The sequence below is a fragment of the Apus apus genome, chromosome 4 (assembly GCF_020740795.1).
Source record: "Apus apus isolate bApuApu2 chromosome 4, bApuApu2.pri.cur, whole genome shotgun sequence".
Classification (NCBI taxonomy): domain Eukaryota; kingdom Metazoa; phylum Chordata; class Aves; order Apodiformes; family Apodidae; genus Apus; species Apus apus.
The window spans coordinates 42,256,453-42,280,801 of record NC_067285.1 but is presented as its reverse complement, the minus strand read 5'-3'; the positions used below and the strand labels follow the sequence as shown (position 1 = coordinate 42,280,801).

The 24,349-nt window shown below is 48.0% G+C and overlaps 1 protein-coding gene and 1 long non-coding RNA gene across 7 annotated transcripts in view; both read right to left on the bottom strand.

Moving 5' to 3' along the window:
- Positions 1 to 2,935: 2,935 nt before the first annotated feature.
- On the bottom strand, positions 2,936 to 4,784 carry LOC127383522 (uncharacterized). Its single transcript, XR_007889225.1, has 2 exons — positions 4,397 to 4,784; positions 2,936 to 4,300 (listed from the first exon to the last, which is right to left on the bottom strand). It is a non-coding gene; the product is annotated as an uncharacterized LOC127383522 (long non-coding RNA).
- Positions 4,785 to 9,003: 4,219 nt separating this feature from the next.
- The window catches only part of AFF1 (ALF transcription elongation factor 1), a 104,765-nt gene continuing 89,419 nt past the window's right edge, over positions 9,004 to 24,349 (bottom strand). For 5 of the 6 annotated variants that reach the window (XM_051616586.1, XM_051616590.1, XM_051616589.1 and 2 more), the window contains 9 exons: positions 23,095 to 23,341; positions 22,234 to 22,325; positions 21,062 to 21,125; positions 20,242 to 20,378; positions 18,586 to 18,657; positions 17,890 to 17,983; positions 17,749 to 17,792; positions 15,688 to 15,917; positions 9,004 to 12,525 (listed from right to left, as the gene is read on the bottom strand). In XM_051616586.1, coding sequence (XP_051472546.1) covers positions 12,404 to 12,525; positions 15,688 to 15,917; positions 17,749 to 17,792; positions 17,890 to 17,983; positions 18,586 to 18,657; positions 20,242 to 20,378; positions 21,062 to 21,125; positions 22,234 to 22,325; positions 23,095 to 23,341 — 1,102 coding nt within the window. In that variant the 3' untranslated portion in view covers positions 9,004 to 12,403. The remainder of the gene's footprint in view (positions 12,526 to 15,687; positions 15,918 to 17,748; positions 17,793 to 17,889; positions 17,984 to 18,585; positions 18,658 to 20,241; positions 20,379 to 21,061; positions 21,126 to 22,233; positions 22,326 to 23,094; positions 23,342 to 24,349) is intronic. The other variant, XM_051616587.1, reaches the window with a different exon arrangement.

Sequence of the window (24,349 nt, the reverse complement as noted above, 5' to 3'; positions counted from 1 at the left end):
CTGGGGCTGTTTTCCCCGTGGAGATGGGCTGGGGGGAGGCCGAGGAGCCCCCGAGGCTCAGAGCAGCCCAGGCCCCTCAGCCCTGCAGCGGCCGCTGAGCAGGCGAGACGGGAGCGGTTTCGGTGTCCCCGGGCTCCCAGGGGACGTGTCACCTCCCAGGGCAGGCGGCGGCCGAGGGCCGGGACACGGGAGGATGCTGGCGGTGGAATGACAGTGCTCACCCTCCTCATCCTCTGCATCAGAGAGCGGCGAGCTGGGGGTAACGAAGCCCCTGTGAGTGCCCCCGCCCTTCTCCCTCCTGCCTCCCCACCCCTCCACCGGCATCCCCCGGCTGTCTGGGGATCATCCCCCGGGTGTCTGGGGATCATCCCCCGTTGCCCCCCACCTCGGGCCCATGTGGGGCGGGCGCTGCGGCTGCGCTGGTCCCGGGCCATGGCTGCTGCCTTCGGGGGGCTGGGGCTGCTGCCTTTGGGGGGCTGGGGCTGCTACCTTTGGGAGGCTGGGGCTGTGCTGGGGGGCTGGGCCTTCTGGGGGCTGTGCTGGTTCCCCCTGGGTACAGAGGGTTGGGTGGGTGTGACGTGTGGGGACATCCCAGCGCTGAGGAGGGAAGGAAGGGATGTCAGCGTTGGGGAAGCAGGGCAGTTTTATTCCCAAAGTATTCTGAGATCCTTATGGAAACCGTGCTTTGCCTGGCTCTTGCTGCTGCTGGGGAGAACTCTGTGTGTGTGTGTGTGTACATACATAGAATAACCACAAAGTTGAAGTTCCAGAATTTGGAAGCAGGGGTAGGGAGATTAGGGAGTTTCTTGCACTGCTGGCTTGACTTCAAAAAATCCATGGGAGTTTTGGTGTATTTCTGTCAAACCCTGACGATTCACTCCACTGTCAGGGCCACTGAGCAGCACTTGTGCAGCTTCAGCCACTGCTCAGCAAAAGCTGGGGCAGGCCAGGTGTGCCACCATCCCTGGAGATATCGAAGCAGACGGATGTGGTGCCAGGGGACAGGGGTTAGTGGGGGACGCTGCAGAGTTAGGGTGGTGGTTGGACTCAGTGACCTTGAAGGTCTTTTCCAACCGGAATGATGCTGTGAATACTGTGAAGTGCTGCAGCAGGACCTTCCCTCAACATCAGCTCCTATTCTCCTCCCTTCCTGCCTTTTCCTCCCTCCCTGTGTCCATCAGTTGTTTTTAGACATGACACCAGTTCTTTTCTGGAGTGCTGCTTTCTGTGCCAGCCTGCTTGCAGCAACTGCAAAGCTCCCAGCTGGGATACAGCAGAGAAGGTTTCAAGGTGCTGATGCAAGTGAAGCTGTTTCTGTTCATTTCCTCAGGACAAAATGTTCTTCTTGAAAACTGCTCCCCGTGGAAGGCCTGAGATTGTGGCTGCAGCGTGTGCAGTATGTACCTTGTACCTACTAAGCTCATTGCTCGTGCCTGCCTGTGGTGAGTTGGTGGCTCTCAATTCAGTTTTTCTTGATTTTCTGGCTCATTTAATTTTTTGAGTTGTAAATACCTGTGTTCTAGCTACCATGACTGGAAAGCACCCGCAGATCCTGCCAGGATGTTCCACTTTCTCCCTCCAGTCTGGTGGAATATGTCAACTAAACAAAAATCTCACCCACAGCTGGCTGGGGGATGATCCATGGTTAGATTATCCCCACATGGCTGCAGAGGTACCACCCACCAGTGTAAGGAGATGGCTGCCAGGGCTGCCCTGTGGCACTAGTGTCCTGGGCCTGTGTCCCTGCTCTGTGGTCACTCCCACCAGGCTGGCCAGACATATTCAAAGGTCCTGAAGAGCTTGTGCTGGTCAGAGATCCAAAGCCTCTTCTTTGGGGGTTTGCTGAGGAATTGAGGCAGAAGGCAACAGAGGCTCTGCTGACAAGGCTCACTTTTGAGGGGGCTTACAGAGCTTGACAGTCAGATTAAAAAGAAGCTTGATCATACAGACATCTTCCTAAAACTCGCCAGTTTTCCAAGTAGGCTCTGGCTGCTGCCTATTTGTACACAGACATCAAGCTTTTCCTCTTTTCACAATGGGAAAAGAAGCGCCAGTTGGCACCTGAATTGTTGCTGCCACTTACGAGGCCCTGACAAGCACAAGGTTAGTCCCGGGGTTTAACAACTTGTGTTTGCTCAAAAAATAAGTAAAAATCAATGTCACTTCACCCAGTGTTGTTACTTGGAGGTGTTATTGCACCCACTTGTAACTGTGGCTCCTGCCTCTGTACTGCTTATGCTTTACGTGGCCTTCATCTTCCCCAGTTCATTCCATAAACTGGGGTCAGAGAGCACATGAAGAGCATGTTGGTGTTGCAGCCACCACCGTGGCTCTACAGGTGACACGTGTTCCCACATGCATAGGCTGGAAGAAATACAGACATTTGTACCTGCCCTGTGTCAGTGAGTGTCTGTCCTACATCAGCAGGAGCAGAATAGGTACAGATTTCTGTTGAATAAACTTGGCAGCAAAACAGACTCTTGCTAGTGTTTTCTGTGCATGAGAAGGAGGACAGATGTGTCAGAATTGCACCCTACGTTTCTCTCCCCTCTTTCTTCTGGTTGAGAAACTCTCAGGAGTGAGCACAGAAAAAGTAATGGGCTGTAACAAAGAGCCTGGGCTGTAGGTGAAGGCAAATTCCAGTGTGTCAGGCCAAATCAGACAACCAGAAGACATGGCTAGACACCCTTTGACAAACTATTAACAAGGGTTTTAAATAAATGTTTATTTGACTGTTATAAGGACTGACACTTACCCATCAGTGCTGAACAGCAGAATTAAAAAGCACACACAAAGAAATCAACCTGGCTCTCTCTCTGAATATTTACATGTCTGAGGGAGGTGGGTACAGAGGAATGATGACGATCCAGTTGAGGAACCCAAATCAGTGCTGCTCCTTTGGATGCTGCACTGGCAGTAAAAGACTGAGACACAATTTCTACATTGAACACCTGTACATCTTTATTTAGTTAAATCAGCCCTTGTACACCTTGCAGCTCTGCCTTGTTAGTGGTTTTATTTACTTATTTTCAATACATACAATTAGCGTTATCACCCTGGGAACAAGATGCTGATAGATCAAGTTAAAAGGCACTTCTCACAGGATTCCAAGTCCTTGGATAACACAGCAAAACCACTCCAAGTAAGAGGAAAACAAGCATGATGTTGTGACACAGAATAACTTCTGCAGCACAAGTGACACAACAAAAATGCATTTCTTAGACCCCCTCCTTGAAGCTCACCCTGTGCTGACTCTGGTGATCAAGCCAAGATGTTGTGAAACATTTTGTCATGGGTCACATTTGGTTCGGTTGCCAAAACACTTGGTTTGTTGGTGGGTTGGCTTCTTCTTGTGGCTTTTGGGTTTTTTCCTGCCTGCCAAAACAAAGCATTAGCAAGGCCCCAAGGGTTGTTTTGCCTGCAGGAAGCCAGAGCTTCCAGGATGTTTCCCTGCTTTTGGCATCCTTACCTTCATGAGGAAGAGCCCTCATTCTGAGCACCAAGCAAGGCAATTAAAAAAACCAAACTGCCTTATAACAGTAGAAGGCCAGGAAAGCTTGGGAAAAGTTCTGCTGCTAGAGGGTTTGTTCTGCTCTAGTTTTGAGCATATTAATAAAGAAGCAAAGAGCTGTTGAAAAGCAGTGGTGTTTGGGGGTGGGTGTGTGTGGGGGGGAGGGGTATTACACACACTAAAACACTGCCATGCTCCCTCCATGAAACACTGTTACAGGACACCCAAAATATCAGATCTCCGTTCTCTTTTGTGAAAATGAAAGTGCAGACCTGATACCATGGTTTTCAGAGGGTCAGTTTAGAAATAAATACATATTATATAGAGATAGATCAAGAATGAACAGAAAATGACTTGCCAGGATCGTGAGCACTTGCTCTTGAAACACCACTTGGTCAAAAGACACCAAGTGCTCCCTCAGTGCTAAGAGGGCTCACAAGTACAGGAGGGTTTGGTTCTGACCTTCCAATCCCCCCTGCATGTATCAGAGAAGGGGCAACCTTGGCGAGGGACAGGCGAGGGACAGGCTCATGTCCAATCCTGGAGGTGATTGCTGTCCACCGGATGGTGGTTACCTTGTGTTGTTGAGGGGTGGCAGCTTCTCTCTTTGCCTCCTGTTTCCAGTCCTCTGTGCAGAAGTGTCTCAGAAGCTGCTGGAGGTCATCCTGTGGTAAATCTTGTGGGGGGTCTTCCAGCTCTTTGTGAAGATGTTTTCCATACTCATCCTTCTTCTAAGTCCTCTTCTGCCTGCTGGCTTTACTGAGCACCACCCTACCCTTCCCCGGTGCCCTGGGGAGGACAAAAAATTTATACAATTTAAGGGAACCAGGATGATTATTATAATAATAGTACATAGAAAACACGTGACACAGCCAGACCGCTTACCAACCACTGCCTGGGGCCCAGCTAGTTCCCCAGCAGTGATCCCCCTCAGCCAACTCCCCCCCACTGGATATCCTGTGGGATGGAGGGTCCCTTTGGTCAGCTGTCCTGGCTCTGCTCCCTCTCAGGTTGTTGTGCAGCTCCTCACCCAGCACAGCACAGGAAGATGAAGAGTCCTTGACTGACCACAAGCATTCCTTGGCAAAACTGAAATACCAACAAGTGTTACCAACATGCTTCTCATACTGACCCCAAAAACAAAGGAATGGTTAGAAACCCTGAATTTCAAGTGAAGCCCAGCAGGAAAGGCTGCCGATTCCTGCTCCTTCAGCACTCTGAACAGGCCAACAACTCACAATCCTTCATGATCCAAGTTTCACCTCACCAGGTTGTTCCAGGTTGTTTGTTGTGCAAACTTCTCTGCACTCAGCTCCAGGGAAGAGGCAGGACAAGCACAGGGCACAGCCACCTTGTGTTGTCAAGTTCCCATCCTTGAGCTCTTCCTTCTCCCCAGGCTTGCACTTGGGTAGCACCCAGGGACCAAATGAATGGTACTGCAAATCATGGAACACTGCAATAAAACATTTGTACTTCAGAGCACCATGTCTGGAGCATGTGGAGAAACATTTCACCTGTGAGTGGGTTTTGCTTTCTGCAGAGTGTAATGCTCAGCAGGAAGCCTTTGGCATCGGGGAAATCCCTGTGTGAGCCTTGTGAGCTGTACCAAGCATGTGGCCACCCTCGTGGTGCTTCTGGCTCTTCATCTGCCCAGGAGGGGTGGAAACAAGGTGCAGCTTCCCTCACAGTCATGCCTGCAGCAAAACTGGCTGGCTTAGACATCCTGCTGGATGTGGAGAGAAGGCTTTGGAAGGTGCTGCTGGTGCAGATGTGACAATTTCAATACAATAGATGCCTGCACTCTCAGCTCCATCACAAAAACCACGGCCCTTCCTCCTCCTGGTGGACACACCGGTGGGAGAAGATGGTCCCACTGAAGTGTCTGCCTCTAGAGGGGGATGCAGGCCTGCAAACACCCAAGCTTCCACAGAGGGCATTTCACCAACGTGAGAGGCAACCAACCAGCCTTGGGCTGCATCGGGAGGTCACAGTGATCCCAGCCTGTCTGTCTCCAGGATCGCCTGTCAGGTTCACTTATTCCCGTGTTGTTAACCCTTGCAGCATGCAGGGCAGATGGAACACCTCAGAAGCCACTTACTCATCAAACCCAAGGAACTTTTCTTGCTCATGATCCGGTAACACTTCTTTTTCTAGAGCAGAGGGGAGGTAATTAAATAAAAGCACATTTGCTGTCAGCAGAGTCCGAAACCAGCAGTAAAGCTGAACAGCCTCTGTGCCCCATCCCACTGCATTCCAGTGCCAGCCATAGGGATGCTGACTGCCCATCAGGCTCTCAACACCCCAGGAACCTTCATGAGATGGTTTTGCTGCTCTGTACACTTGTGTGCACCTGCCTAGAGCCAGGCTGCCCTCCTGCATCCTGGCTGCACAGCCTCAGCTCTGTTACCTCCACTTGCCACATTTTGGCTCTGGAGAGATTCCATCTATTTCAGGAACTGGAAATGAGCTGCTTGAGAACGTCCATGTCAGTGGGCAAAAGCAGCTACAAACAGCCAAAACTTGAGGAGTAGAGGGCAGGCCTTTCCAGTTCAGGGAAACTCCTGAGTGAATAAAGGTTTGTTTCAAAATCAAAGGGAGAGCTCGGGATGCGACACTGATGCCCAGCAGCTTCAGCCCCAGAGAACTGCTCTGAACCACCACGAGAAACACAAGTGGTTGTGTTCACCTCTTCCACTCTGCTGAGGCAGCTGTGGGATGCTCAGTGTGATGAGACCATGGCTCCAACACCAACTGACACCGAGACTCATTTTACAAACAAGGTGATAAAAATTCAGCCAATTTAGTTCAAGCTTAATTAGAACAACTGCCTGGAAAAGTCTAACTCTAGATCACTCCTGCAGTTCAATGGGCCTTTTAACCTTCATTTTGTCTGAAACTGCTTTTAAAACTCTCTTCAACACTGCTGCAGTGCACAGGTTTGCAAACCCAAGGACTTGATTCCAGATACTCCACTTCAATATTTTGCTGGCTGCTTTTACCACATCTGGATTTGTTTTCTAAACCTTTGCATGTTCTCTGGCCCGGAACTGACAGCAAATGAAGCCCTCCTAGCCAGAAGGTGAAACTTACCTTTGTAATTCTTTCCTGGCTCTGTCAGCAGGGTTGGTGTTGCTGCCACTTCATAGCATTTTAATGGAATTCCTTGAATTCCAGACAGTTGTATTTTAAGGCTGTTCCAGCACACACACACACACACACACACACACACAGAGTCAACAGGCAGCTCTGTAATTTTTTGCCATCTGATTGTCTGGTCTGCACCACTTTAAGCAACAAGCCCATGCAAATACATACCCGGTTCAGTTTTCCACCAGAAGGGTGTCTGGAGCTGCCAGGGAGGGCTCACACCTACCTGGGGTGGTGCAGTCCTGGCAGGTCTCAGGAGATGTGCACTGAGCTGTGATGGAGAGAACGAAGGCGTGGCTGCCTGGCTTCTGGAGCAGCCCTGCCACCTGGCAGCTTCCCACAGGAGAACTTCTTGATGCTTATTAAATTAATGGTCCTGAAAATTAATGCTCTTGAGCAGGCAACTGTGCAGCTGTAGCTGTTCCTGGGAGTGGCAGTGAGGTGAGGCTCTGGTAACACAGCCAACGAGAAAACGTGTGGGTCTTCTCGACAGGTAAGAGTGAATTCAGGCCAAGAAAGATCTTGGCAAATTATCTTCCCCTACACACATTTTCCAGGAAAGAAAACAAACAGGACAGTGCAAGTCAGCACAGCTAACTCAGCACGGGCTGCTGGGAGAAAGGAGTTGCAAATCCATGCAGTGTTCTGACCCAGTCAGAGTCAGATCTCCACTGAGCAGCTGCCAGATGAAGCCAACAGCACATCACAGCTGTGATAGGACTGCATGTAAATGTCACCTTCTCTTGGCACATTGTGCCACATGGCAACTCGCTCCACCAGCTTCTCACTTTCCTTTTGGCTGCCAGCTGCCTTGGCCAAAATCTTGGGTCAAAGCAGGACAGAAAGGACAGGAATGGAAGAGCAGAGCAAAACAGCCCTTCTTTCATCCCTCTGTGTGTGTCTGGTGCCAGTTCACACCCATCCATGGCTGGTTTTTAGCAGAAGGTTAGTTCCTGCCCTTAATTAGAGATTCCTCACTAGAAGAAGGTCAGAGCTGTCAGACAAAACAAACTGGTAAAACAGAAGGCTAATCCTGTCATCTTTTTCCTGTTGGCAACCAACAGACAGAGGCAGCACCAGACCACTACGCACGGCGTCAGTAGGAGGGAGGGGAAAAAGGAAAACACAGGTAGCCAGAGCTCCTGAAGACACTTGGGACAGTAAAACATGCCCATGTCTAGGGCAAGATAAATGAGATTTGGAAAAATCTTTTTGGCTGTTTTAACCCAGGGAAGCCACTGGTCAGGGCAGAAAGCCAAGCAGGGCTGTCAATACCTCCTAGAGCTTCCTGCTCCCTACCTTCTCCCTCCCTGGCTTTTGGATGAGCTTCCTGCTGGCACATGGCACCTCCTTCCTCTGCATCTCTCCTTCAACACTAACCCTCCTTGCTGTTCCCCCAGGTGTGTGGGAAACACCTTTCAGGGTGTGAGGGGGAAGGAAACTGTGGGACAAAGGACACACACAGACCAGGAAAAGCAGTTGCACCCCAGCCAGCTTGTGTCCAACTACTCCTCGTGTCCCACTGGAACCAGAACAAAATCCACAGACCTGGTTTCATGCCACTTGAAGCACTGACCAGTGGCAGTGCACTGAGTCCCAGTCCCACCATGCCTGAACAAACACAGCACCAAGCTCCTCCTGTCTAGTCTGTAGATAAAAATCCCACCAGATGCTCGTGGGGGAACATTTCATATTTAATTGTGCATTAGAGAGATGCAAAAATCATTCTTCCAAGGAACAGTTCCGTTGCCCAACAGAAAACAACAAGTGGGAAAAGCCCCAAAACCAAGGAGTATGAGGCAAAAAGCTCAGCCTGCACAACCAAGGAGAAGCAGAGCTTTCACAGGGAAGGAAATCCTGGGGGAAATCTTCCTCACAGCACTTCAGAAACGCATCTGTGATGTCAACAGGAGCAGACCCTCCTCCCAGCACCAAGCCCTGCAAGGTGGCAAACAGGGAGCAGCTTCAAACCACCACTTCTGAGCCTGGTCTCCTTGTTCTTATTGAACTTGTTTGACTGCATAAACCAAGCCCTGGGGTCTCCCTGTTCCCAAGTGCCCAGAGCCAGGCCCTGCTGGCTGTCAGCAGCTGCCCTAGCACAGCCTTCCCTGAACCCATTTTGGGAGGACAGGAGGCAGAGTCTTGAGTCGTGACCCTTCAGCCACTCTGAGTCTTGTTCTTCAAGGGCAGGGGGCAACTGCAATAGAGGCTTCTTGTACAACATTCCCACCTAAAACTCCTTCAGGACGGAAAGGCTGAGAGGATGCCGAGAGAAAAGGCAAATGACCATTTCCCTACAAGAAGCTGAGAGCACAAGGACTCCTGCAATAACTCATCACAAAAAGGCTACTTCATTTATTGTTTATTTCCCCATATGAATGAATCAACCATCTCGGAAACTCCATCACACACAGGGCAGAAAAAAAGTTATTTACAAGAGGGACATAGATCCCCAACATAAGGTTAAGATGTACAGATTTATAGGGGGAACCAAGAGGGAGGGGAGAGGACAAAACCAAAAACAAGGACGTTGCAGTCACACTTTGACTTTCAGTTACAGAAGACATTTCTATCTCCATGTGAGTGGGGTTTTTAACTATTAAATAATGGCATCTTAAAAATAGAACATTTGACCATTTCATCACATGTATTATTTCTTCTAAATAAATATTGCATGGAAATGATGCTGCTTTGCCACCATAGCTGCCTCCTCTCCTGGGACTCAACCATCACCTCTGGTTTTCCTTGGATTCATGGTTTTGTTTCCTAATGGCAAATGCTATTTCCTCCACTTACGTTTTGGTTTGGGTTATGTTTTTGTTTTTTTTTCTTTTAAAGGCCTGAACAGGCCCAAGTGAAAACAATGAGCATCTTTCCCAACCCTTTGCAGGCCTCTGACCTGGCTCAAGATTGAAACACGATGGCTTTTTCAAAATTTCCTATTATTTAAACAGTCTTCTCCATGACCTGAAACAAAACATAGCTTCCTGCTATGTAGCTTGATGCTAATGCTTCCACTGATTGCCCTTGAAATGAGAGCTCCTAAATAAACCCTGCACACCTGGGATACCAACTGCCCAGGATCTCATCTCCTGGGAGATGCCCTGGGAAGCCCAGGGCACTTCACCCTGGGAGCAAGAGCAGCCCTTGCACAACCACCTCCACACAGCAGCACAGCACGTGCTGCCTTTGGCCAACTGTAAAGGAGCAGAGGCCAGGACTTCATCTGCCTTCACTGGGTGTCTTCTCCCTGACTTGCTCACCCAACGCCCTCACATGAGCCTTCCTAGTAGCAGGACACCAGAGATAACCCCTCTCTGGGCAGCAAAGTGCCCCAAGGACAGGCAAGGACAGGACCTGGTGCACCCACGGGTGGCACTGAGCTGGATGCAGGACAGAGGAAGCCACATGTCCCTGCCCCACAGCTTCCAGCAGGCAGTCTCCCCAGGGTGGGCAAGGTGTGAGCAAGCAGCTCCCTGCTAGGAATCTGGCCTGGCAGCAGGGAGAGAGGTGGGTGCACGTGGAATTAAAGTACCAGGGGGACTGGTGTCCCTGCTTCACTTTCTGCTTACCCCCAACACTCGGCTAGTCTTGCAGACTCCCACAGTGGTTTTCAGGTTCAATAAAGCTTTCTTCCTTCCAGCTGGTGATCCTAAAAACTAGCTTGCTTTGAAGACAAAGTCAGAAGAAGGCCTCAGTTCCAGTCTGGAATCGAGCTCCAAAGTGCACGTCAAGCTTTCAGGCCAGCTGGCCATCCCCACACTTCCTGAGAACAACAGAGTGACTGCTGAGCCTCTCTCTGTCCCTGCCTTACCCAGAGCAGTCCCTCCTCCTGGGAGAAGGAGTGAAAGTGAAGTTTGAGAGGTGAAATGGGGAGGGGCGGACATGGACCTTCCTTCCACCGGTTAGGACAGTTTATCCCTGAAATGCACTAAGGCTTTGAATAAAGTGAACATAAAAGGACAGTCCCTTGAAGGTGCAGGAAGATCCAGCCAGGTCCCTGGAGGCCCTGTGCTGCCAGGAGAGGTGAGAGGGATGCTCCCTTGTGCTTGGGACTAGGGCAGCACACTTCCACCAGCTTCTCCCAAAGGTAAGGTGACTTCAGGCTTCCCCAGGGCAGGGGCCATTTCCACAAAAACTACTTTTGGAAATGCAGACCTTTTGCTGATTAGTTCTTCACTGTCCATTTTTGTGAGCCCCAAAATCACAAGCAGGTACTTCACAAAGGGGGTATTGCTGCAAGCATGCAGACCTGTTCCTCCACCCTGAAATTATGTGGAAAAGGGAGCTAATCCTTTCCTGTAAGCACAATTATTTTGGGATACCATTTTTCTCTTTGCCAATCTCGTGGGCCTGTCAGAGATAGGGCAAGGGATGCGAGAGGGGACCAGAGGGCTAAGGCACAACACTATTAGATGTGAGGATGGCAGGACACTGCTGCCACCCAGCAGGAAATCTTTGGGTAGAGAAGGGTGTGATCTGACTGAAAACACAAATGTCATGGATGCTGCCTTCACCGTTACTGTCACCTGCAGAATCACAATTCCAAAAACACAGTTCCTGACAAGGAAGAAATGCTTGCGAACAGCCCATTATTCCCTTTTGTGTTCCCTTGACAGATGTTCTAAGTTTGGGCCCATCCTGTAGTTTGGCTGAGAAAGAGCACGTGAGCTACCTCCCACATGAAGGATGCTCTCCTGTGTCACCAAACCTGCTCTTAGATATGCACCGAGACCAGCAACTGTTGCAGGCAAATATCCAAAGGCAGAATTTGTCTGAGGTTCCACATTTAGCCACTTAGTCCCTCCTTAAACAGACGTGAATTTTCCCCTCTGTAAGCTCTCAGTCCCACAACAATGTCCAAGCAACCGCAACAACCCAGTAGAGCCGTCCACCCCCACCAACTGAAGGACAGAAAGTGACTGGTCAATGAGTTCTCAGTGTGAGCGACATCCCTCCACCACAGAGAGGCAGAGCTGTTTCCAGCCACTCCTGATCATTTTGTCACCCCAACTGTGTTTAGCTTACAAGGCTTCGACCCAGCAAGACTCTTAAGTAACATTTTTGGAGTGCTAAGGGCATGTGTTTGCCTGAGTGCATGTCAAGGAGGAGGCCCAAATCAGCCATGATTTGACAAATGAACTTGCAGTGGCTTCCCCTGGCCATCAGGACAGCAGCTGGCTGACAAATGCAAGAGGGTGAGGTTGGAAAGCAGGCAAGGCAGATCAGTTGGCTCTGCTTCTTGTAATGCTGTTTGGTGCTGATGAGGTTGCTACTTGCCATCTGAGGAACAGTGACACCCAAGGTTGCACCCGTGCTTGCAAAAACACTTCTCTGACACGTCTTCTGGGCACAAAACTGTTGCAGGCCATGGGATGTTGCATAATAACCTCTGGAGGCAGATTCCTTGCTTGTCGGCACTTCTTCATGTGTGATTATTGTCCTGCTGGTTATTCATCATAGAAATGTTTATAGACCATCAATACATCGAGCCATTCAGACAATTCATTGCACTTTGTCATCTAAAGGAAGGTGCCATCAACGCTGAGGCTTTATTCCATCTCTTCTTTTTCCAGGCACCAAAGTGCTACCCTAAAGACACAGTTCAAAGTTTTTTTCCAGTGTAACCAGATTCCTTGCTTTCTTTTCCCTTGCAGGTGCTTTGTATCCAAAGATTCAAAAGTCAAGACTGTTTCTGAGGCTTCAAAAGTGCAAAAAAGTTCAAGGTACCACCTTGAGCACCAGTTAAGGCGTATTTGTTTCCAGTCTCAGCCACTGTAAACCCTGTCTAGTGTAGTGTACCAGTTCTGTCATGCTACTGTTCAGTGCCAGAGTGCACGTCACTGTGCTGAGCTCAGCAAAAAACTCTGGAAAAAGGGGAGGGAGAGAGAAGAAAACATTTGGTTGGTTTCACACAAGGAGCACGCCTGACAGGTGAGGGGGCAGCCAGGAGAGACAACAGCAGCACAGGCAGGTGGCAAGTCCAGTTAAAGACATGGTTAAAGACATGGGAAATGCAGGGAGCTCAGCGAGACTGGAAAAGCACAGGAGAAAAGGCACCTCCACACCCCTCCCACCAAACCACCTCCTGGCTTCAAAAGGGCAGCAAAACTCCATGGCAAGAGGGCAAAAGTTTAGGTGTCCAAGCCCCAGTCCCTGCTACGTGCTTCCCCAGATTTTACACAGCCAAGTGTGAGTGTCCTTCAGTGACACCTGGACTCTGCAGGCAGCTGTCATCAGACTAGTCCCTTTCCTCCATCCATCCCCAGGCCTTGCAGTTCTCATGATTTCTCAACGGAATAGGTTTAAAAAATGTGTACAGCTTGCCAGGCTACCCAGTTCTGGTTTGGGTTGCTTATAGCTGGGCACTTCAGGCAGATTTAAGAGAGTCCTCCTATCCTACCACACCCTTCATGCACTGCAGTCCTCCTGCAGGGGCAGGAGGTGGCTCTTGCAGCACATCTGAGCCTGCCAGGAGGCTGAAGGTCCTGCTGTGTGCTGGCAATCACCTGTGCAAGTGACAGGGAGATATGGGAAATGATCACACTTTCCAGTCACATTTCCAAGATGTTCCTGCATGACCTGCCTTCCAGTGACATGGGCTCACCCCCATCTCTCTGTTCCTCCAGCCTCAATCATGTTGCCAGGTACCTTTTCAGAACCTGACTATTCTAGGCTCTCTTTTTTTTTTTTTTCCCCACATGTAAAGACTGAACCTGGAGGCTGAAAATTTCTGCTTGGCTGTGCAAGGAACTCTTCAGAAGCAAAGAGCACAACACTCCCATTTTAATACTTTCCAATTCAGAAGCAGGGAACACATTTGCCCTGCTTTTGTTTGCAAAATGGGTATCCATTCCCTCCACGGGGACCAGAAGAGCTGTAAGCAGAGACAAGGAGGCCAATCCCCTTACTTGAGCAAACAGAAGGATAATCTGTGACCACAGCACCATGTGAAAGGAGACTGACTTCACGTGCAGGTAGGCAGCCTCAGTTTGGCCTCACCGTGGGAGGTGGGAGGCCAGAAGACAACCTGTTTCAGCCTCATGATCCATGGCACTGCTCTGAATCACAGCAAGGAGCTGGGTCCTGCACTGTAAGCACCTGACTGTGGACCCACCAGGAAGCACCTCAGCTCTGCACAAGGGACTCAGACATCAGTTACAAGGAACTGCTTCCCACTAACTCCTGCTCTCTCCAACAACCTGAGAGGAGGTTGTGAAGAGGTGGGGATGGGGCTGTTCAATTAAGTTACAAGCGACAGGACAAGAGGTCATGGCCTCAAGTTGTGCCAGGGGAGGTTCAGATTGGATGTCAGGAAGAATTTCTTCACTGAAAGGCTTGTCAGGCATTGGAACAGGCTGCCCAGGGCAGTGGTGGAGTCACCATCCCTTGAGGGATTTAAGAGTTGTTTAGACGTGGTACTTAGGGATATGGTTTAGTGAAGGATTTGTCAGTGTTAGGTTGAGGGTTGGACTCTGCGATCTTGAAGGTCTGCTCCAATCAAGGTGATTCTGTGACTTCCCTGTTTAAGGGAACTCAACAGCTGAAGGTCACTGATCTTTACTCTTCTTATGCCCTAGGAACTGCCTAAAAAACTCAAGGATGTGGCCTTGTCCTTAGTTTCATGTACTTGCTGTCTGTACCTCTTAGCATCTGTACGTTACACCAGATATGGACTGTCCTGAACAGTGACAACTGCCAAGCCCACGTGAGTATTTACTGTTCTCCTGCACAGATCCACTCCCTTGGGAGTATTTACTACTTCAGTCATCATCCCCCTATATTAAAACAGCAACACAGAGCAGGTTTTGAATTTAGTCTTGACTGATGCAAGATTGTGCTCAGGCTGCCCTCCCACAGGTTCTTCTCCATGACTCATTCCTCTGGCTTACCAGCAGCACCCACCACTCCTTCAGTGTGACAGTCTTTTATCAAGCCTTTTGAGGATATAATCCAAACATGAATTGCTGCTGTGAGCACAGATTTGCTCAGAGGACAGCCAACAAGTGGAGTTACTTTATCCAAAGGTAACTTGCAAAGCCTTTTGAATTTCAGCAACTGAGTCATCAGTGGGAGGATTTTTACAGCCTTCCAACCATTCAGCCAGGCACGTAGTGCTCATTTTCTTTTGCAGGTTTGCCAATAGGTTGTGGCAATACATCCCTTCAGCCACAGGAGCTCACAAATCTTGGTGTTTTATGAAAAATGACACACCAAATGCCATGTGGGATGGCAGGTTACAGACTGAACTGCATCCACTTTAGGGCTTTTGCTAGAGTGGAACAGGTTGCCCAGAGAAGCTGTGACTGCCCTGTCCCTGGAAGTGTTCAAGGGCAGGTTGGATGGGGCTCTGAGCAACCTGGTCTGGTGGGAGGTGTCCCTGCCCATGCAGGGGGGTTTGGAACTAGGTGATCTTTAAGGTCCCTTCCAACCCAAATCATTCCATGATCCATCACTGCTTGAACCACACGACAATGCAACATTTTTAACACCAAAACTGTACAATATAAAAAAAAAAGTAGCAGCATTTTTTTGCTGCTGGCAAATACTGGTCACTTGCCCAGTGAGCACTTCAAGTGCTGCTCAGCTTTTCTGTTACAGAGAGAAGCCAGCTTCATTGTTCTCAAGACATAAACACCTGGAAGTTTCACAGCTACAGGCCAAACCCTCATTTTTAAAGTGAACCAAATCATATAAGCTAAGTGCCCCAAAGGGAAAAACAAACACCCAAACCCCATTGTGCTTCTTGTGCTCCCATGAAGTGAGCTGGCTGGTTTCCTGCACTTGATAACCTCATATCTTAGCTCTCTGACATTGGAGGCTGCCAAGACAAATTGGAACACTCATCAATATATGAGCATCAAGCATCTCTGCTAATGAGCTGCCCATATGCCATAGCTGTCTATTTCAACCTCCACAGTGCTTGATCTTGAGGTATGGTGTTTGCTACACGGAGTGTGAGGACTGAAGCAAGAACACAGACATAACCACAACACATAAGACAGAAAAGCCAGGGGGCAGAAACTTACCCTTATTCTTCCTGGCTAGTGCATCAGCCTGTTCCCAAATATCATATGCATAGAGGATATAGGAAGTGATGTTGATGTAGGAAGAGGTCATGCTTAGGATATTACAGGGGACAGTGATTGAAGAGCAAATGCTGTTGCCACTGCAGTTGCCAGCATTGGATCCTGGCTGGGAACTCACAGATCCAGCAGGAGAGGGCATTGGAGACAGAGGAGAAGGCATGCCCGTGCTTCTGTGGGAGAAAGAAACACCATGAGGAACATTCAACTTCAGACTTACAAGTCCTGCCACAAGACTAGCTTATGCCAGGAGCTGTTCAGTATCATTAGACCTGCAGTATGGAGGGGAGTGCTGAAAACTGACATGTTCAGCTGGGTAACAAGTAACTCTCCTTCAAGTGCAACACCTTGGGTTTTGAAGTGATTTGTGACTCTAAGGACTCCTCTTGGCAAAAGAAAACTCAGGGCCAGACATCAGGAAGGGCCACTCATTCACCTTCCAAAGTCTACACCTACTTGTGAAGCCTTCACCAGATTATCACAGCATCATAGAATGCCAGGTTAGAAGGGACCTCAAGAATCACCTGGTTCAACCTTTCTAGGTACTACAATGGTTTGCATGAGATGGCTCAGCACCCTGTCCAGCTGAGACTTAAAACAATGGGGGGGAATCCACCACTTCCCTTGGGAGACTATTCCAATGTTTGACTGTCCTCAGGGTGAAAAATTTACCTCTTGCGTCCAGTCAGAATCTCCCCAGGATCACAGAATCACAGAATCTTAGGGGTTGGAAGGGACCTCAAAAGATCATCTGGTGCCCATCACCCCTTGTCTTTTCCATGTGATTCCTTGTAAATAGGGAGTCCCCATCTTCTTGGTAGCCACCCTTTAAGTACTGGAACATGGTAATGAAGTCTACCCTAAGTTTTCTCTTCTCCAGGCTGAACAAACCCAGTTTTCTCAGCCTCTCCTCATATGGCATTATCTAAGTGTTTTTTTCCTAATGACTTCCATTTCAGGCATGCTGAAGCTTCCCACCTATGGAAGCTGGAGCTTTCTGACAGCCAGTCAATGCAGCCAGGTCAGCCTACACACACTTATTTATAGACCTAGTGAAGCTAACTGTGGGCAGCTGCCTGCCTTCCAGACACAGGCTGGCTCCAACACATCCTTTCACTCCCACCACTTTTCCCAACCTAATTTTAGCCACTGGCATGAGGGGGCTTCCACCACTGCTCTTGGGAGATCATTCACTTCCCAATAAACTACACTGTGCAAGGTGGCAGAAAAACAACTGGAAATTCAGCATCACTACAGAAGACCAAACAATAGCAGAGTTTAAAAGGGACAAACATGGAGCAAGGCAGCTACCTGCTAAATGCAATGACCACAGCACTTGGAAAAACTCTTTCTTACTCCTTCTCATTAAAACACAGGCCCAGTCTGCTGAGCATCAGGCCCAACACTCCAGTGTAACAGCCTGCCTGTTCCTGCTACAGCAACATTGCTGCAGATACACAGAAAGGACAAAATGCTCAGTAACTTGCAAATTAGAAAATTACTTTCTTTGTCCTCATTGGTGACTGAGCTAGAGAGAAAAATACTGAAGTATCACACCTCAGAGTTATGCTACCACAGGGTGATGGCATGGCCCTTCTGAGAGCGGCCAAGAAGATGGGGATGGTATCCCATTAAGTCTCAGAGTGTGTCTGAGAGAACTAAGATGACAAGAGAGGCTCTGAAACAGCACAGTGACAAGATCTTCCTTGGTCCTCTTACCTGGTGGTAACTTTCTCTCTCTGGTGGACAACTGCTCTGCTTGATGTGTTGTAACTCTGGACCTCATAACAAAAAAACATCCAACCCCAAACCCTTTCCAATGAAAACAGATGGGAAAGACAGAGCAGAAATATACTCATGCCCCCTAACAGTACGGTTTCAGTTGGCAAGAAAGGGCAAGTTGTGAGGCACTCTCAAATGCAGCTTGCAACTCAAATACTCCAGCTACTGTTTTCACTCACACCCTTCCAGACACATTATAACTCACATATTTTTAAATCTTACCTTGCCACACACGGAGAAGGTGCTTGTGCTCCTCTGGAAGAACTCTGCAGCAAGGAACAGAGTTCTTGTTAAGTCTGGGTTGTTCAGCCAACATCAGTGACTAGTGTAGGGATCTGCCCGGCCACTTAGTGTGCCCCCTACCTTGAAGTGGTCATTCAGGATCCTGGAATACTTGATTGCAGTGTCTTTTTTGTAACGAAACATTGCCATGTGCAGGATGGACTGGCAGCGCATGCTGTGAACAGAAACACACCCCAGGGTCAGTGCTGGTGCTCAGCAGTCAGTCAGCAGCCTTGTGGGGCAGAGGCAGGCACACATCAGCTGTCCTGCAAAGCCAAGAAAGCTCACCATTTCTCCTCATCTTAGAAAAAAAGACTCTGGGAATCAGAAAAAAAAAATCACAAGGGAAAACAAAAAAGCAAGGAAGGACCAGGTCTGGTCTTTTATATGAATAGGAGCCCAGTCTCTTATAGGTGCCACAGGCTGAGTAAGCCCCTGCCCAAAAGTGCCTCAGCTATGTTCAGCTTCAGTTACACAGCTCAAACATGGGCAGCCAAATCACATTCTTTCACCTTAGGTGAAAGCCCTTCTGTGCTCTCAAGTTACCAGCAGATTAAACTTTAGAGCCTGTGCCTTCCACGTGTGGCCCCTTGTGGTATCCCAGCTCACTTCAGAGATGTTCCAGTTCATTCTGGTTTTTATATTATGGGTGTTTTTTTTTAGCCTTGCAGAACTCTGATTTGCATTTAACTCATTCCTTCACCCTGAAAGGAGTTGGTCTTAGGCTCTAGCAAGTCTAAAACCAGAATACCAAGGCACAGAAAAACACTTACGCACCATAACACGGCAAAGCTTTTTTCCTGTGAAGATGCTGAGGGGTCTGTAAAGGATTTCAGTGTCATGATGAATCTAAGGAAACAAAACAAACAGAACCTTGTCAGCCATCAGTTCTCTGAAGTCTCACTATGTGAAAAGCAGCGCATTTATTATTGTTATTCTCTCAAACAGGATACAGGAAACAGGAAACCTGCCCAAGTTCTGAGCCCTGGCACTGAGTGCTTTGTATGATATTGAGCAGGGGACTGTGTTTCAAAATGCCTTGTTTTCCTTGCAGTGGGAGCAGATGTGGCCCCTTAGGAGACTCAGTCTCCTCTTACACCCATTGACAGGCAACATCCCTACAAGTAGATGCCCCTCGTGTGCCTCCTACAGGCCTGGGGGCCAGAAGAAGCGTCCCTGTTACTGAAGGTGAAGTTTTCGTTCAAATGTTTCTGGACAAAGACAGACATCTCAGCAGAAATGTTTCTCTTGGCAAGAAACAAAGCAACAGCAGCATCTTGGAAATACAGTCCAAGACCAGAAAGGAAACAATGTCACTTAAAAAGTTTCAAGTCTACCACAAAAAACCCCCACCAAAACAACCCAAACCAAATGAACCCTGACAGCTGTTTCACCTCTAAGGCAAGAATTCAAACTGGACAAGCTCAAACACAAAAAGAATGTCTACTGAGGGTGGACCAAGGACACCTTGCGAGGAATACAGAGAAACTGTCCAAACCACCCACTGCAGGAGAAGATCAGGTTCAAGACCATCTAAGGATGCACCTGAAGGTGCAGAAGTCACAGAATCAGAATAATTCTTGTGGGAAAAGACCTTTAAGATTGAGCCCAGCCCTAAGTGACTCTACCAGCCATTAACCAAACTCTACCAAATCCAATGTTAAACCACGTCCCACAGCACCACATCTACAGGGCTTTTAAACACTTCCAGGGATGGTGATTGAACTACCTCCCTGGGCAGCCTGTTCCAGTGTTTAATTACCCTTTCTCTAAGGTCCCTTCCAACGCAAACCATTATGTGAAGTCAAATCCACCCACATAACCTGTCATTTGAACATGAACAAACTGGTACCTGTCGCTCTTCTGTCCAGGAAGTGTTGTCCAAGAACACGGTTCTTTGGGTTCTGTTGCCTGTGTATGTCATACTATCTACATATATCTACTATGGCTGTGAAACTAAATGGGAAAAGGTTGCTAAAAGAAACCCCAAAGTATACTGGTAGAAAAACACATGGCAGAAACCAGTAAAATCTGCCTTCAATCAAGCTGCAAGTCTTCTGGGGCACAAACTGTTCTTCCACAAGGTATGTTGCTTGGGGTTTTTTAACCAATGTACTACTGAGATCACATGCAAAAGCAGCTTCCGATCTGGATCAAGTGAAAACTCCTTTGTGTCCTCAATTGCCACAGTCAGTGTGCTCTGGTGTAGCCCGACTGCAAGGCTCAGATGCTGAGGAGGACATGGTACCTTCTTCCAATGAGCAATTCAAAGGGCTTGTGCCTCTGGGTGGTCTGTCTGTCTGATGCTTCCCCAGCAAACTGAACTCTCTCCCACGGTGGGAATCAAGGGCTGCCACAGTCACCAACAAGCAATGCAACTAACCCTTGGCCTCCACGTGCACTGCCTGGTCATCACGTTTGGAAACCACTTACTTGATGAGATCGATGGTGTCGCTGAAGATGCTGTAGGCGGATTTTGGTGCCGCCGTGTCCGATTCCAAGGCAATTCCATATTCAATGAAAGAAAGGGCAGCATCCAGGTACTGAAAGGCTTTTCCAGTCTTGTCAGCCTATTGGGAAGAAAATCCTCACTGTTAAGACAAAACCGACTTCTCTCAAGTGTGCTTGAATTCCTTTTTTCTCCCTGGCTAGGCAGGATCTGAAGAAAAAGGTGCAAGTCAGGCCTCGGGGTGATAATTAAAGGGTTGTCAGAAGAACCCCTAATGTTGTCCCAGCCACCAGCTTTGCATGCTCTGGCTATTTGGATCTCTTTCTCTTGCTCAATGGCCTTCCTTTTTCTCGGAGGCCTGCCTGTGAGAGGCAGGTGGGGTTTTTTCCCCTCACTTCATTTTCACAGGGAAATGGCAAGTAGCAAATGTACAATTATCTGACCAAGCCATAATTAGCAAAGAACCATGTTCAGTCAGGCAAGCTGTTAAACTGCAGCCAGGCAAGGAAAGCCAAGGGCACTACCAAGCTTTGATCACTAATTACCATCAGGATCCTGGTGTTTCAGAGTAAACTGTCTTAAAACTAACCGTTTTATCCATCTAGCAGATTCTCTATGTGTCTATAACAAAGAAAAATATCCAAACACTTGGCAAATAAACACAGTCTCTCCACATACTGCTTGAACAGACTCCAGGATGGAGCAGGGAAGCACTGCTGACCAGTGAATCTGTTCTCATGCACTCAGGGATCAGGTCCAAATGCAAAAGCCTGATAACCTTTCTTGCACAGCACCAAGACTTACCATTGCATCAGCTTTGTGCTTTAGCCTCTTGGCCTCTTCTATGTAGTATTCCATTGGGTGCTGTCTGAATTGGGGCCAGAGAGAGGAAAAACAGAAAGCAGAGAGAAAAAAGGTAAGATGATTATCAATTTTACCTTCATATCTAGAGGATGCTATGAGTCCAAACATCCTGTTCTGGTAAGCCTGTAAACAACTTTATCTAACACACAAGTATGATAGTCACTAAATGAATCTTGTCTGCGTGTTCAGAAATACACAGCAGCTGAATGCACAGATAAAATGAACTGATTTCTTAAAAACTGTGTGTTAGAATTACAAGGAACCTACATTTCAAAAGAAAAAAAATCACTGGAGGTCAGACTGCTGTGAAGCCAAGTTTACTACTTCATTCATATGGAAAGACAGTAGTTAAGTGATGTCCTGTCCTTCCCCAGGTACAATACCACAAACAGACTTTGTTTGAAAGACAGTAAATTTTGCAGCACAACACACTGATCTCAGACCAAAAGAGCTTACATTCAGGTTACCTGCTTGCAAGAGACATGGTCACCAAGGCTTCCACATGTCTTGGTCACAATCAACACATAAATCATGGAACCATGGAATGGTCTGGATTGAAAGGGACCTTCAAGATCATCTAGATCCAACCCCCCTGCATGGGCAGGGACACCTCCCACCAGACCAGGTTGCTCAGAGCCCCATCCAACCTGCCCTTCAACACTTCCGGGGATGGGGCTTCCACAGCTTCTCTGGGCAACCTATTCCACTCTAGCAAAAGCCCTAAAGTGGATGCAGTTCAGTCTGTAACCTGCCAACCCACACGGCATTTGCAGTGTCCAGCACCTTGTTAGAGAGGAGTTTGCCATTTGTCAAGAATCAGACAAATCAACACTCACCACTTGGAGGCAGGCACAAGAGAGACCTCCCCTGAGGGTTAAAAAGTACCTCATTTCTAGAGTGACTTCCCTCAAAGCAAGAACTGTTGTAATGAGAGCTTTGCTTTGTGGTGGGTGGGGTAAGCCCCAGACACGAGAAGGAGATTCAGAGTAGGTTCCAGACATCTCTCCCTCTCTCTTTCCTCACTAAGAAGCAGAAGCCAAGGTGGGTGCAGGATCAGCCTTGCCTAAGGTCTTTAGAAAGTACAGATAAGGGGTGTGAACCAAAAAACTTACTTTTCGAACTTGAGTTGAGGTCTCCTTGGCTTGGAGGTACCATTTGGCAAAGAAGGCACTGGGAAAGGATTTGTGACATCCCCTGCAGATCCCTGAAAAAAGACAGAGTAGAGGTAAAGCTGGTTAGAGAGATATATCTAAGTCAGTTCCAAAGCCTGGCTTTCCTAACTTTCAAGGAAAAAAATGTTTATTTGTCCCAGACATAGTCTATTCTCCAGGTTCTCTCCCTCTTCTTACCTTCTTCCCCAGCACTTCCTCCAATAATGGCAAATTGAAACTTGGCTTCTTACCTGACTGCTAGAAAGGCTTATTAAATACCATCCAAACTTTTCCCAAGCATGGAGAAAGCTTTCCCTGCAAAATGGCTAAGAGAGCAGGAAGGCTGCAAGGAACACATTCCCCACAGCCACTAGCCAAGGCAGGAATGGGCAGTAACTATTCACACTTCTCTCCAGCTTCAGCAACTGCTGATTCTCCATTACTAAGTACATTATCTGGAAAAAGCAAGCAGTTAGAAGCCAACTCACACAGCATGCACAGCCTGGCTTAACACACAACCCCCCAACATCCTAGACCACACACCCCCAGGCTCTATTAAATAGCAACATAATTAAATTTTATAACCCCAAAATGCCAAGATCCAGCTGCAAGAATCACTAACAATTTTGTAAGCAAGCTATAAAACCTTATACCCAGGTTGCAGTAAAACACACAGGGTGCTTGTTTCTTATTTTTAAGCAATCCACTCTTTCAGAAAGCTCTCTCTGGTGGCTGGTTTATCATCCTCTTTAATATCCTCAGAGCATCACAGAGCACGCATGAGTGGCAGGAAACATCCCAGCAGTTATTGTGGATACCTACTTTGATGCCCTTGGACAGTTCAGTGTGATTTCTCTCCACTTTCCTGTGCTTGGAGAACAAGGGATCCCTGGGGTTGCTCTTGTTCTCGGCAGCATTACCCATGGTAGGCAGCTCACTGCTCTCATTTTTGGGTCTCTTCTGGGCCATCTTGGTTGACTTTGGTGCAGGATGTGCAGGAGACATGGGTGGCAGTGGTGGGGGTAGCAGGAGATCTTTCTTCTGGGTTTCAAATGAAGCTTTTGATGCCCTGGAGATGGGAAGCAAATTCAACAATGGGGATGAAGATGGTGTTGGTAGAATGCAGGGATTTTTTAAAACCTTACATCATGTACCAATTCTCTTTAAACTTCTCTGGAAGTGTGAGATCTTTTGTTAACATAAAGAATTCAACAAAGGCAAAACGAAACTTCAGGGACTTCATCATGCATTAGATCCCACAACCTCAGCTGCCAACAACACACAAGCAAGTTGCTTTTCAAGCAGGAATAAGCCTCAGAATTATTAATCCTTGGAGGAAAGACTTCAACCAGAACATCAGGATGTTGCAAAAGAGGCTTCCCTCCCACCAACCCCTTGTCACTGAAAGAGGGAGAGAGGTAATTACAGTGACTAAATCTCTAGGACAAATCACCTAACAAAGCAAACAAACAGCAGCACTGCCTCTCTCTCTCCTCATTATGGCAGAAGATATCTTCTATGGTCAGAGATACTCCCCCTGACACTTGATCCTATATGTGCTTTGACAGAATTAAACTGACTTGGTCCTCTAAGACTTGCCAGCTCAACTAGACAACACTTATCAAGCTGAGAGGATTCAAGTAACAGAGACTTAAAACGCTGTGCTTTTAAATGCCAGAGACTGTCATATTTCATAATGCAGCAACGTATCAAATTTCTGATCATCTCAAGTTAGGATTGTTTCACTACTGCCCATTTACATCTTTTTCATTCAGCTTCTCAAAGTTTCCAAGAAAACACTGAGCACTGAATCCCAACTCTCAGAGGGCAATAGCAGAAGAGGAGGAAATTGAGGTAGATCCAGTGAGCATGACACTGCACATCTTGCTTCATTCTGCTGTTCAGTCCTCTCACCTCTTCCACAACCCACTTCTCCCATGGTACAGTTGCACACATCCCACTCCCCAGCTTCACCACCTTGGTACAGCAGACACTACAGAAAGGACCATTTTACAGAAAGCACAGCAGCTTTCCCTGACCTTATCCAGAGCCCTCTCTCCCCAAAAATGTACCCTGT